The 13,451-nt window shown below is 42.4% G+C and overlaps 2 protein-coding genes across 3 annotated transcripts in view; one reads left to right on the top strand and one right to left on the bottom strand.

The window, feature by feature from the left end:
• The window catches only part of pms1 (PMS1 homolog 1, mismatch repair system component), a 47,271-nt gene extending 37,811 nt beyond the window's left edge, over positions 1-9,460 (bottom strand). Inside the window, exons 1-6 of the mRNA XM_080753643.1 lie at positions 9,424-9,460; positions 7,140-7,279; positions 5,694-5,747; positions 5,194-5,322; positions 3,732-3,838; positions 2,009-2,192 (exon numbers count right to left, since the gene is read on the bottom strand). Coding sequence (XP_080609769.1) covers positions 2,009-2,192; positions 3,732-3,838; positions 5,194-5,322; positions 5,694-5,747; positions 7,140-7,271 — 606 coding nt within the window. The 5' untranslated portion in view covers positions 7,272-7,279; positions 9,424-9,460. The remainder of the gene's footprint in view (positions 1-2,008; positions 2,193-3,731; positions 3,839-5,193; positions 5,323-5,693; positions 5,748-7,139; positions 7,280-9,423) is intronic.
• Positions 9,461-11,316: 1,856 nt separating this feature from the next.
• ormdl1 (ORMDL sphingolipid biosynthesis regulator 1) overlaps positions 11,317-13,451 on the top strand; it is a 13,308-nt gene continuing 11,173 nt past the window's right edge. The window contains exon 1 of one of the 2 annotated variants that reach the window (XM_080752473.1): positions 11,317-11,398. The gene's annotated coding sequence lies outside the window, so the exon portion shown is untranslated. The remainder of the gene's footprint in view (positions 11,399-13,451) is intronic. The other variant, XM_080752474.1, reaches the window with a different exon arrangement.

Raw genomic sequence — 13,451 nt, 5'->3', positions numbered from 1 at the left:
GGGGCAGAGGTTTTTACTAGGCCTCCAAGGAGTGTGTGTGCACAGTTTCATGCCAATCGGTCCAACGATGCCGGAGATTAGCTGTTCACGGACGGACGGACGGACGGACGGACGGACGGACACACACACACACACAGACATGGGCGAAAATATAGTCTGGTCTCTCGGCCACACCTTAGGCCTGGTGGAGACAATTACACATCAAACATACTGTAGTGTATATAAACGATGGGACAGTTCTCTGTACAAGTATTATAATTATAACATTGAATCCTTCCAGTACACATGTACAAATCCCCTGTATTAATTTCTTACATTTGCAATGCGTCCCCAGCTAAATGATTGATAGCTAGAAACCAAATGGACACTTATCGGGGCTGTAACTCTGAGAGGGTGCGGGTCCATTTGGTTGCGCCCTCACAGAGTTAATTTAACAGGAGGATTTCACAAGTGTAGAAGAGGAACAGGCTTGCCTGGACAGGACACATATGAAGGCTGATGGAGACACCTTGTGGCAGTCGCGAGGGAGTGCAGAGGAGTATTTTAGGGCCTGCAGGCAGGTCCAAAAACAAAGCTAAGTATGTCTGCTTCAAAGCTGCAATCCACCCCAATAAAATGTTATTTTAACCAATCTGTATGGTAGAGCAAGTGTAACTAAACCTTTCAGGCTGCGACCCCCCAAAATAATCAGATTTGAACTGGGGACCCCCATCCTGACACACACTTGGAGTTGAAGGTATTACATTTGACTAGGTTCCACAGATAAATATTGTGAAAATAGCCGATCTACAAGCTCGAGCTTGTAGATCGGCTATACTTGACTCTACTTGACTCTTTCTTAAGTATTTGACAATTTGGTATAAAAAAGGTCTTAAAAGTAATTTTGTAACTTTAGAAATGTGCAGATACCCTGCATAAACTTATAAGTGAGTATGTTGGTGTGTTTACTGTTGAGTGAGAAAACAATGTTGCACATTAAGCTAATCATCTGGGGACCCCCCAAAATCATTTGGGGACCCCCAGAACCACCGTGGTAGAGTATGTTAATACACTGTAGATCGGCTATTTTACAAATGTGACACTGTTGTACAACAAAGTGAACATGTGGTTTTATAATGAGAGTGTATTGTAGAGTACAATGCTGAGTGGAAAACAGCAGGAAATCATTTGTTTTTCGGCCATCAACCTTCCTCAGAGCAGATGAAAAGTGAGATACAAGGGTAAACGTTGCTCTTTTTGTACGTTAAATAAAAAGGAATAAAAAAATCTTTCACCTTTGGGAGTGCCGCCAGCAATGCAATAGTCCGGTTACACGCGCCCCATATCTTTTCTGAGCAGGGGTCTCGCCTCTCACGCAAACGGTTGGACATGCATTGATGCCAAAAACTCCCAAGTTCACACCTCGCCAGCGCTTTAGTGTCATAACAGGATGTTTTAACAAAGAAACAAGCCTGTATGCATATCAATAGACCTGTATAGTAGGTGTTGAGCGATGTGTGCGTAACGTCACGAAAACAGAGTACCCTCAAACATTGAATCAGCACTGCAACACTGAGTGCTGCTGTATTCCACTTAGGTGGTTATTTTTCTATTAGCGTACTATACCTACCTTGCTGTGAGTCAATTCAGGCCTCTGTTTTATAACTAAATGGAGACAGTGTACTGTACCTTGTTGTGAGTCAGTGTTTTTTTTTTCCTTTCTTATAATTTCTATCCCACGATTTTGCAACCCATTTTTCACCCAGTGCCAATTGTCTATGTAATCCTGGGCTCTGCTCTCCCTCTGCCGCGCCTGGGGAGACAACGGACTGACCTCATGCTTCCTTCAATGCATGAGTAGTCCAAGTTGTTTCTTTTCACCTGACAGGGGGATTTCCCCGGGATGGACGTAGCACGTGGAAGGAACACATTATTCCAACCAGTTCCTTTCCCCTCCATCAAGCGCCCCGGCTGGCCAGGGGGAGGCTGAGTCAGTGTTTTATAACTAAATGGAGACAGTGTACTGTACCTTGTTGTGAGTCAGTGTGAGTCTCAGCTCAGGTTTTACAATGGCGTAGGCGATCAGCAGGTCCTGGATCTTCTTCAGTTCTTCTTTGCACTTCTTTGGGTTGGTGTAATATTGCCTCCTCACTGGCAGGTTTTTAAACAGCTTCAGAACACAGACTGATGTACCTAGAGGGAACAGCACAGTACTGCATGAGAGGGAAATACAGTCTCTTTAGTTCTCATACACAACTAATGACTTGAGTTATTTAGAGATTTTTAAGAAAATTGTTGAAACACATTTATTTTTACAGTTTTTGACAATATGTTCTTTCTTCTTTTCCTTTGGGCTGTTCCCTTCAGGGGTCGCCACAGCCAATCATCTGCCTCTATCTCACCCTGTCCTCTGCCTCCTCTTCTTTCACACAGACTAACTTCTTGTCCTCTTTCACAACTTCCATAAATCTCCTCTTTAGTCTTCCTCTTCTAGGCCTCCTGCCTGGAAGTTCCAACCTCAGCATCCTTCTACCCATATACTCACTATGCCTCCTCTGTATGCCCAAACCATCTCACTATGCCTCCTCCGTACATGTCCAAACCATCTCACTATCCCTCCTCTGTACAGTACATGTCCAAACCATCTCACTATCCCTCCTCTGTACATGTCCAAACCATCTCCCTATCCCTCCTCTGTACATGTCCAAACCATCTCACTATCCCTCCTCTGTACATGTCCAAACCATCTCCCTATCCCTCCTGTGTACATGTCCAACCCATCTCAGTCTGGCCTCTCTGGCTTCATCTCCAAAACATCTAACAAGCGCTGTCTCTCTAATGTACTCGTTCCTGATCCTATCCATCCTTGTTACTCCCAGAGAGAACCTCAACATTTTAGTCTCTGTCAGCTCTGCTTCCTGTCTTTTCCTCAGCTGTCTCTAAACCGTACAACACAGCTGGCCTCACCACTGTCTTGTACACCTTCCCTTTCATTCTAATGCTGGTACTTTCCTATTACACATCGCCTCTGACACTTTTCTCCACCGGTTCCAACCTGCTTGCACTCGTTTCTGCACCTCTTTTCCACACTCTCCATTGCTCTGGAATGTTGACCCTAAGTAGTTAAAGTCCTCCACCTTGTTTACCTCTACTCCCTGTAACCTCACTGTTCCACTAGGGTTCCTGTCATTCACACACATGTGCTTTATTCTGTCTTGCTGGGGCTAATCTTGAGGCATCTAAACAGCGCCAGGTATCTTTACTGGCTCGGTAGTATTGTGGCATTGCTAGTCAGGCTGGCAATCATGGACAGTCACGCGATAACAGCAACACAACAGAAAACAATGTGTGATACATTATGTCTTCTTTTATTTTCCTGGGCGCAGATTTTACAAAGCTGCACAATGCAATGCACTTCCAGTACGGCTAGTTTGCCAGCTGATGTTGCTTTACAGAGAAAATTACATACTGTCCTTTGTTCTTAACCCATTTAGGCCTGAATGCAAATCTCATCTGTGTTACCAAAATTACATGTATTGGACCCCCCCTCCAGGGACCACCCAGAAGCACATATTTGAGTTACAAATATGTTTGCTTTTAAAAAGATATATTCAAAAACTCACAGCGCAGCACTGAGCACTCGGTGCCGTGCTGTGAGCTTGTATATCTGCTATTTTTCAATGGTTAAAGCATTAAATAATTCTAGGCCTTTTAAATAAGTTCCTTAACAGAAACACTGCATCACAAGATACTTGCCTTGACCCAGGTGAGATGGTTTCTGGGAAAGCACCGTCCCAGTGAGGTCCAGTGAATACTGAGTGCTGATGTCATCATCTTTAGTCTTTGTAGTGACACACACCTGCAACACATGTCATTAGACGTAGGGATGGGACGATAGGCGATATTGATCGTATTGTGGAGATTTAATTCATTGTGATATCGTCCTTCATCATGCACTGGGATCAATTCACCTTTTATTTGCCAAGCTGCATATCCAGTACTATTTAAAGTAAATCCTCTATTGGTAAAACTGTTACCAATTGGCTCCAGTGGAGCCAACAGTATAGGCTGTGTGTGTGTGTGTGTGTGTGTGTGTGTGTGTGTGTGTGTGTGTGTGTGTGTGTGTGTGTGTGTGTGTGTGTGTGTGTGTGTGTGTGTGTGTGTGTGAGACATGTGTACTGTGTATGTGTGAACTCAGAGGACCCCCAGTTGAAGAAACTTGTACTAATAAGGACATGTTTTTAGTTTTTACCCCGTCAAAATTCCTAACAGGCGTTGACATTAACTCATATGCTGCCATTTAACAATACCTTCGTACTCTTTAACTGCCATTCGTCTCCATAGACTTCCATGTAATTCATAGTGCACGGATCATGCACACCCATGCCTAGATAATGCACCACGTGTGTCCACATTGCTCACAGCTTTCAAACAAAAACATCCGAATGGAAATCCGTTCAGGCATTCATGAGATAGCAGCCATTATGTTTTACACTGTTGTGAGCTTGGAGGTCTGCTACCTGAGTTGTATGGGGGTTGTATGGGGGTTAAACAAGCAATTTCGCGATCGCTATCATGCCTACTAACGTTTTTGGGGTCCAAAAAAAATGTTTTGAAAAAAAAAAAAAAAAAAAAAAAAATATTTTTTTATTTATTTACGGGATTCACGGGCGTGGCAGGGTGGTACAACGGGATTTTTAAGGGATTCACGTTTTTGGCAGTTAATGAGTTAAGGGGTGCCCAGGTAGATAAAACCTTCTGGCAGGTGAAGTTTGCTTTCAGGTTGCCCAACCCGGTAAGTGCTCATTTGAGAGGCGACGCAACCATCTATAAACACAACACAAGATATCTGTCTTCTGGTCTGTGGAATGTAAAATCAGAGCACTATTCATAGCTATGTAGGTATTTGGCATAAACATGTAGGTGTGACAGCCCCAGAAAGTAAAAAAAAATAGTGTTAAATTGAACGGTAATTAAAATTTTACCTATAATTTCATAATGGACGATTTACCTTACGGGCAAGTGGGCATGACCTTTGGGCAAGTAGAACATGACCTGTACTAAGACCTTAGTGTCAACCCCTGCCCAATCTGGGAACCCATCATCAAAGAAAGGGCGACGCCCAATCGGTCTGTCTCTCTTCAATGGCGTAGCCATCATTGACTCTGTCTCGAGAGATTGACCCCTGCCTAAACAGCGTGTGTGCCCTCTGACCTCAGCCACGGCACAGATGGAGCCCAGGGCCTCTCCACGGAAGCCGTAGGTGTCCAGGGTCTCCAGGTCGTCATGGCTACAGATCTTGGAGGTGTAGTGTCTGACGGCCATCACCGGAGTGTCCTCCACCTGGAGGTAGGAGCGCAGCACTTAATAACCCATTAAGACAGGAGGCCTATTTTCTACAGATGCTTCCTAAATGCTAGAGATGCAACCATACCATCTCCAGATCTGATATCGACACGCAGTCACGCACGCAAGCAAGCACACGCACGCACGCACGCACGCACGCACGCACGCAAGCACACACACACACACACACACACACACACACACACACACACACACACACACACACACACACACACACACACACACACACACACACACACACACACACACACACACACACACACACACACACACACACACACACACACACACACACTCTCAATCTCATATTAAAATTAGAATAATATGAAGTACAGTTGCAGCCCTACCTTGATCCCCTCTCCGTTGTCTCTGACCTCAACCCGGTCCAAGCCATAGTTCTCCTGAAACACCCAACATTTATACATTTATATATATCATATCATATCATATCATATCATATCATATCATATATAATATCACATCACATCACATCACATCATATTTCTCCTGAAACATTTACAGATTTATATATCAAACCCAAACGTACAATATTTGTCTTTGAAATGTAGTGGAACGAAAGTTCTAAGTATCCAAAGTAAGTGCAGTAATCCAGTAAAAGTACTTTGTTACAGTCCACCACAGCGTAATTGGTCATTCTCTTAATTCCACATACTGCAAATGAGTTTTCTGAAAAAACAGTGGTGCTCAAAACCAAAACTTTTTCATGTCAAAAGTAAAACCCCCTGCCAAGATTATATACTGTACTATATTTGGCCCTAGTCCCCCATCTAAAAATATTTTCTTCCAGGGACCCCCAGAAGCAAAAGGTTGAGTTAAAAATGTTTGCATTAAAAGTACTAGCCCTGTGCCCGGGGGGTGTGCACAGTATCTGAGGGATTGAATGTAGGAGTCTCAGAAGTAATGTTGGGCAGATCTTTAAGCCCATATATGGCGTTCCATGTTGGAGTGGCCGTTGGGCAGATCCTTATGCCCATACATGGTGTTCCGTGTCCATGCCAGTCTGTGATGTCAGTACAATGATGTCAGTGATGTCAGCATGCAGACAGACGGTTACCATGGTGGCGAAGCAGTGTAGTATCACTGATGTAGCATGCAGATGGTCCACACGGATGGACGGACGGACAGACAGACAGACATTCGCTAAATGAATAGTTAGATAAACTAGTCCTGTGCCCGGGGGGTATGCACACTCACAGTATATGAGGGATTGAATGTAGGAGTCTCAGAAGTAATGTTGGAGAACCCAGACCGGCGCCCCAGAGTATGACAGACAGTGCACATCATCTCCAAATCTGGGCATTGTATCAGCATGGCGGCTGTTACCATGGTGGCCACACTTTTTAGTATCAGTGATGTCAGCATTCTGATATCCAAATTTGGGCATTTTTTTCAGCATGCGGCTGTTACCATGGCGGGGACACTATTTAGTATCAGTGATGTCAGCATGCTGATATCCAAATTTGGGCATTGTTTCAGCATGGCGGCTGTTACCATGGTGGCCACACTGTTTAGTATCAGTGATGTCAGCATGCTGATATCCAAATTTGGGCATTTTTTCAGCATGCGGCTGTTACCATGGCGGGGACACTATTTAGTATCAGTGATGTCTGCATGCAGACAGACGTTCAGACGGCGAACGCCGGATGGACAGATAGACATTCGCTAAATTAATAGTTATATATATACTGTATATATATTCAAAGATTTGCCCAAATTGCCAAGAATTTCCTAAAATAGAAGATCTAGGAGCTAGTAGTTTGAATGGGTTGTACCAGTGTAACGTGGATGCATGTGGCTCCAGCGTCCAGGGAGTTCTCCATCAGCTCTTTGACCACGTTGAGCACCGAGGTGATGACCTGAGAGCTGGACAGCAAGCGCACCGTGTCTGCAGAGAGCTGCTGCATGCTGAGGCCTGAGGCGCGCGCACACACACACACACACACGCACGTGCGCACACACACACACACACACACACACACACACACACACACACACACGCACGCACGCATGTGCGCGCACACACACACACACACACACACACACACACACACACACACACACACACACACACACACACACACACACACACACACACACACACACACACACACACACTGGAAATGTTTATGTATGTCCACATAAAGAGAAGTACAAGAATTCCTTTACAAAGGACAGTTTACAGTTCACAGTTTAGGCATTTAGCAGACGCTTTTCCAGAGCAATTTACAATAAGCAGGTAATACATCACTATAATAAGCAAGATAATATGTCAGTACATCAACAACAATATAACAAATGCATAGGAATATCAATCTAGAAAAACAATAACCTAGGTCGACCACGCACCTAATCAGTAAAAAAAAAGTCCACGGTGGAAGCTAGGGAGTGAGTCTGTAGTTCTAAGTGCGACAGGGAGTTTATTCCACAGTTTGTGGACCAGGAGGGCAAATTGTCTGGGACAAGTGGATTTTTGCTCTTTGCTAAATAGTTACTATATCGATTTTAAATCATTGAATTGAATCGAATCGTATCGCCATGAATGAACCAATATCGTCCATGTATCGTATCGTCAACCATGTGATATGTATCTAATCGCTGTTGAAATGTATCGTTACACCCTACCCACCAATGTACCAGTTCTGTCTGGTAATTAACAAGTCATCAATTTGTATTCAGGGTCATAACTATCCTAGAGCAGGTTATTATCAACCTTTTACATGTTAAGGACCCCCAAACTGATACAGTATCTTTCCACAGGGCAAAAATAAGAAATGCTTTTTGTTATTTGACATAATTTGGTCTGACATGCATGGTCTGGCATTTGGTCCAGCATTTCTTTACTGTCTAAGACAGGGGTCTTCAACAGGGGGTCTGGGACCCCTAGGGGGTCCTCAGAGTTACTACAGGGTGGCCACCAAATGTTTGTGTCATACTGTCATATGATCATGTTTTTTTACATTAACCACTTGAACCTTAGCATCCATCTGAGTGGCACATTAGCCAAAAATAGCAGATCTACAAGCTCACAACGCCTCGCGTTGCTTGTAGATCGGCTATTTCTGGCAAAGAGATTTGGTGTAGAGGGAAAAGAAGAGCAGTAGAAGCAGAAGTATTGACGGTTCAAGTGGTTCAATGTCTGAAAATACACATTAATCCAACATACACTAATGACAGTGCTGTCAGACAAGTTAATCTACGCTGTCTATTAAGAAATCTATGAACATTTTTAATTTGCAACACAATTATATACAATATATGGGGGTCCCTGCTTCATCTCTCTCTCAGCTAAGGGGTCCTTCCTTGGCCTGAAAACGGTGAAGATCCCTGGTCTAAGATTTACAGTACAGTACTTTCTAAGAACTGTAGGTAGAGACAATGTCTGTCTGTCTGTCTGTCTGTCTGTCTGTCTGTCTGTCTGTCTGTCTGTCTGTATGAGTCTGTCTGTCTGTCTGTCTGTCTGTCTGTCTGTCTGTCTGTCTGTCTGTCTTAGTGTCTATGTATTGTAGGATATAGATAAAGAAGACTATCATAGATTTATTTTATCAATTCTGACATTTGCATATAGGCTATATATGCAAATGTCAGAATCGATAAAAGAAATCTATGGTAGTCTTGATCCAAGGCTAGATAAGAAACTGATCAAAATAGACATTGCTGAACTACTAGTTGTGTTTACTACTTGTACATGTAAAAATGGTGAACATTAATCTATAGGTGGGAGTGGGGACCCCCTGGAAAACACTCAAGGACCCCTGGGGGTCCCTATAGGACCCCACGTTGAGAACCCCTGTACTAGATGATAGAAATACTTTTTTATTTTATTTTTATTTTAGATAGTACAGGGTCAGTGACAAAGGGGTGACAGACCAGATGTCATCTGAATTATCATTTGAATAATTGAGAATCTTTCTTCTGACTTTGAAAGTAATAAAGCTCAAAAGGTGTCGGTCTGCTTAGAACTACATCAGGCTTGCACCGAAAGAGCCTTTTACAAGTTGTAATCTTCACATTATGATTATGTACTAATAAATAAACAATAAGAAACTCCATACTGACTGTTTCAAGCCGCGAAGCAACATGCATTCCTCCTCGATCATAGACATAAACAAAGTGTGTCATGTCACCGCCAATAAGAACTACAGGAAGTCTGCCCAGGGACTACAAAATAAATTCCCATTTGAATATATCGAATGGTTTAATCAAGGATATCAAAAACTGCAGTATACATTTACATATAATTAAATGTGTTGTAAACAATCATTTACACCATATTGATATTTAAATGTGTTCAGGCATTGCCTTTTGTCTTAAAGGAGTAGGCCTAGTTCACCCCCAAAATGATTTTTTTTTCTATTGATTAGTCACGCCATGGAGACTTGAGTTCATTAATATTTGTTTGTATTTGTCGCATTCCTAAGACAACAAATTGATTATAGTAAATTTACCCCCATTGATTCTGAGTGGGGACCCAAATGCATGGGCCTGGATGGGGACCCAAAATACAAGGCCCTGGATGGGGACCCAAATGCATTGGGTGAGAATCAGTGGGGCTACATTTACTTTGACCCGTACCCCCAGTGATTCTGACCCAAATGCATTTGGGTCCCCATCCAGGGCTTTATTTGGGTCCCCATCGTCCCCATCCAGGCCCATGCATTTGGGTCCCCATCCAGAATCAATGGGGGTAAATTTACTACTACTCCTCAGGGTGACATGCGACCTCGCCCTAAAGGGCAAGGTCGTGCCAATTCTTGACCATCTGGCCAGTGATATACGTATATCGGACAGTTACCCATATATGGAGATCCCTACATGATAGTCAACAATGTGATGTCACAACATGCCCATATATGGGCATTACCAAATATGGGCATTCCCAGATATGCCCTTGATATTGATGACATCGGAACAGGGATCTCCATATATGGGCATAAAACGGACGAGGACGTAATTAATTTGCTAGTGTGATCTGGAAAGCCCATATATGGGCATGTTCTGACATCACATTGTCGATGGGCATAAAAGGGACATCAAGTGATGTCAGAGCGGCAAACCCATTCTGTTAAGAGTGGTTCCCCTGGCATCACAGTGACATCAGAGCATAATGTCAGAGCGACAAACCCATAACAAATCCATAGAAACATAGACTGTAAAATGTGACTGACTGACACAGACGGGACAAGCTGCAACATTTCTCATGGTATACTGCGACCTTCGGTTGCGATAATACATTATTTTGTCTTAGCTCTTAGAAAAGCGACAAATATTTTAAGTGCCTATAAGGGAACGGTCACTCACACCGTTTAGTTGACCTGGTAGGCCTACCAGTGAAATGTACTGTCATGAAACTGTACCTTTTCCCATGCAAACTTCTAATAAATTCTTCGATCTTCAATTGAACTTTATTTTGAAGATCATGTGGATACATTGCGGTGGTGAAACTGTACTGACTTGACGCAGCTGCAACACACGTGACGTAATGAGCGCGCCTTGCCCTCCTGAAACAATCTGCTCTTCTGATTGGCTTAGAGGCACACGGAGGCGGGACTAGTGCATCACCAAAGATACTTTTATGCCTTGTTTAAGCCTTGTAAGACATTTAGCATCATAGATAGGCCTACTATCAAGTGAATCTGACATTTAACATCATACTACCAAGTCAAAAATCATACTACCAAGTCTATAAGACATTTAAAATCATACTATCAAGTCAATCTATAAGACATTTAACAATAGGCCTACTACCAAGTCAATCTATCATAGCCAAGTCAATCTATAAGAAATTTTAATTTAATCATGTTTTTATTATTATCAGGTTGTAAAGCAGTTGTAAACTTTTAAACCACGTTGTAAATTAAAGCAGCCTCTGTTTTTAAACCTGAGGTAAAAATGTCCAAACGTCAACTTCCGTTTCTGCGAGCTGACGCTCCTCGGCGCCTGCGCAGTGCGCACACACACCAACAACAAGGAGACGTATCTTTTTTGCCAGAAAGGAAACATTTTGGATGATAAATAAATAATAACATTTACAGTAAGTACACTCTATTAATGCTGGGTCTCATTAACAGCACTGTGGCGACGTCGACTCCTATGCAATGCGAGTGTAACTCATTAGTTTTAAATGTGGTTAACACACACTCCGTGTTGGAAAGCTGTACATTCCATGACACACAGCTAACAAGGTTATGCTTTTACTGTCATTTAGAATGCTAATATAAACACACTACAACGTGTGTTTGTCTCAGTATGCTAGGCAAGTTTCTAAAGGGAAAAAAGCACCCGAAGAAGCTTGCTGTTTATTGTACATTTGAAGCACATTTAACAGACAACTTCTGCACAAGTAGAGAACATTTATATGAATGACTTCACGAAAATAATTAATTGAATTCCCCCAATGTGGGGCAACATTTTCTCTACTATAATTCAAATTGGTTAAGACCCAAAAAGGCTAACATTGTTTATAGTGACTGACTGACAGACTCAATGGATGAATGCAGTTTGGGAGTTGGGAGTTTTTAATGTTCAAAGGTAGTGTAATGTTCAAGTGATATTGCTACATGGAGTGTATGTTCATTAACACAGGGGTCTCTCCAGCTCTTTAATAAACAGAAAATAAATGTTCAGATGGGTTGCTAATGTCATCCCATCATGATATGATAGAGAGTGCTAATGTGCTAATGTTTTGTTTAATCACTCCCAGTTTCACTTGTTTATCCTGTATGAACTCTCTGTCCGACCTGAAACGAGCTGGGAAGACATAGCTCTGGTCCATAGCGTTAGAAGGAGGTCTCTTTCTAATCTATCGAGCTGGGGAGACCCCTGTTACTGAACACAATGGCAGGGATCTTCAATGTTTTTCAGGCCAATAAGGACCCCTTGGCTGAGAGAGCCAAGGGTTCAACTTTTTTGTTTTGCTTTGAGAAAGCTTTGAGTTAGAAATTCTTATGGGAATATAAAGCTATTTTAATACTGATTTAAACTGATTTCAATATAAAATATCTCTTACGCCCCCTTTAATGAACTGTAAGACGCTCATAATGAACTAGTTGCACAGAGCCAGCTAAATAATGTAATCCTGTAACAGGGCAATACAATGACAAAATAGTAGTAAAATAGTTAATACTATTTAACTGACTAATAAGTTAGGCATCATGAAATTTGTTCTCGACCTGATGATGTACAGTAGTTCAGGCAGTAACATCCATATTGTCACTGCATGCAAAACCTTGTATCTCCATATATCAACTTTTTATGTTTGTTTTTCTTCTCATAAATGCTGTACTTTGCCGTACAAGAGTGTGACTCAAAAGTAGCAAATAGCCAATCTACAAGCTCACAATAGTGCCGTTGTTTGCTTGTAGATCGGCTATTTTTACTTTCACCAAAGTTCAAGTGAAAGTAGTCAAGTAGTAAGTCTTTCTGTCTGAGCGTTTTTATTAAATATTGATCCAACAAAAAGTATTAACACAAGCTTCTGACTAGGCCTCTCACAATTATTACATAATCGTCTAATCGCCATTATTTGAGTGACAATTAATCGGCATGTAAAATGTCATAATCGTGACAGCCCTACTTGTGACTATATAATAACTAGTAAGACGCCCCAGGGCGACATGCGACCTCGCCCTATGCGCCAATTCTTGGCCATCTGGCCAAGTGATGTATATCGGACCAGTTACGCACATATGGAGACCCCTGCATGATAGTCAACAATGTGATGTCAGAACATGCCCATATGGGTATTACCAAATATAGGCATTCCCATATATGCACTTAATATTGATGACATCGGGACAGGGATCTCCAGTCCATATATGGGCATAAAACGGACAAGGACGTAATTAATTTGCGAGTGCGACTCGTGAATGATGACATCAGCGATCTCATATATAGGCATAAAAAGGACATCAAGCCAGAGCGTGATGTCAGAGCGGCAAACCCATTTAAGAGTGGTTCCCCTGACATCACAGTGACATCAGAGCCTGATGTCAGAGCGACAAACCCATAGAACGAGAGACAAACCCATTGAACTACAGACAAACCCACAGAACCACAGTGTCAGGCGTGACAGGACAGAGATACAC

This window comes from Nannobrachium achirus (assembly GCF_963921795.1).
Source record: "Nannobrachium achirus genome assembly, chromosome: 22".
Lineage (NCBI taxonomy): Eukaryota > Metazoa > Chordata > Actinopteri > Myctophiformes > Myctophidae > Nannobrachium > Nannobrachium achirus.
Note: the sequence above shows the minus strand (reverse complement) of the source record. Positions and strands in the feature narration are given on the sequence as shown.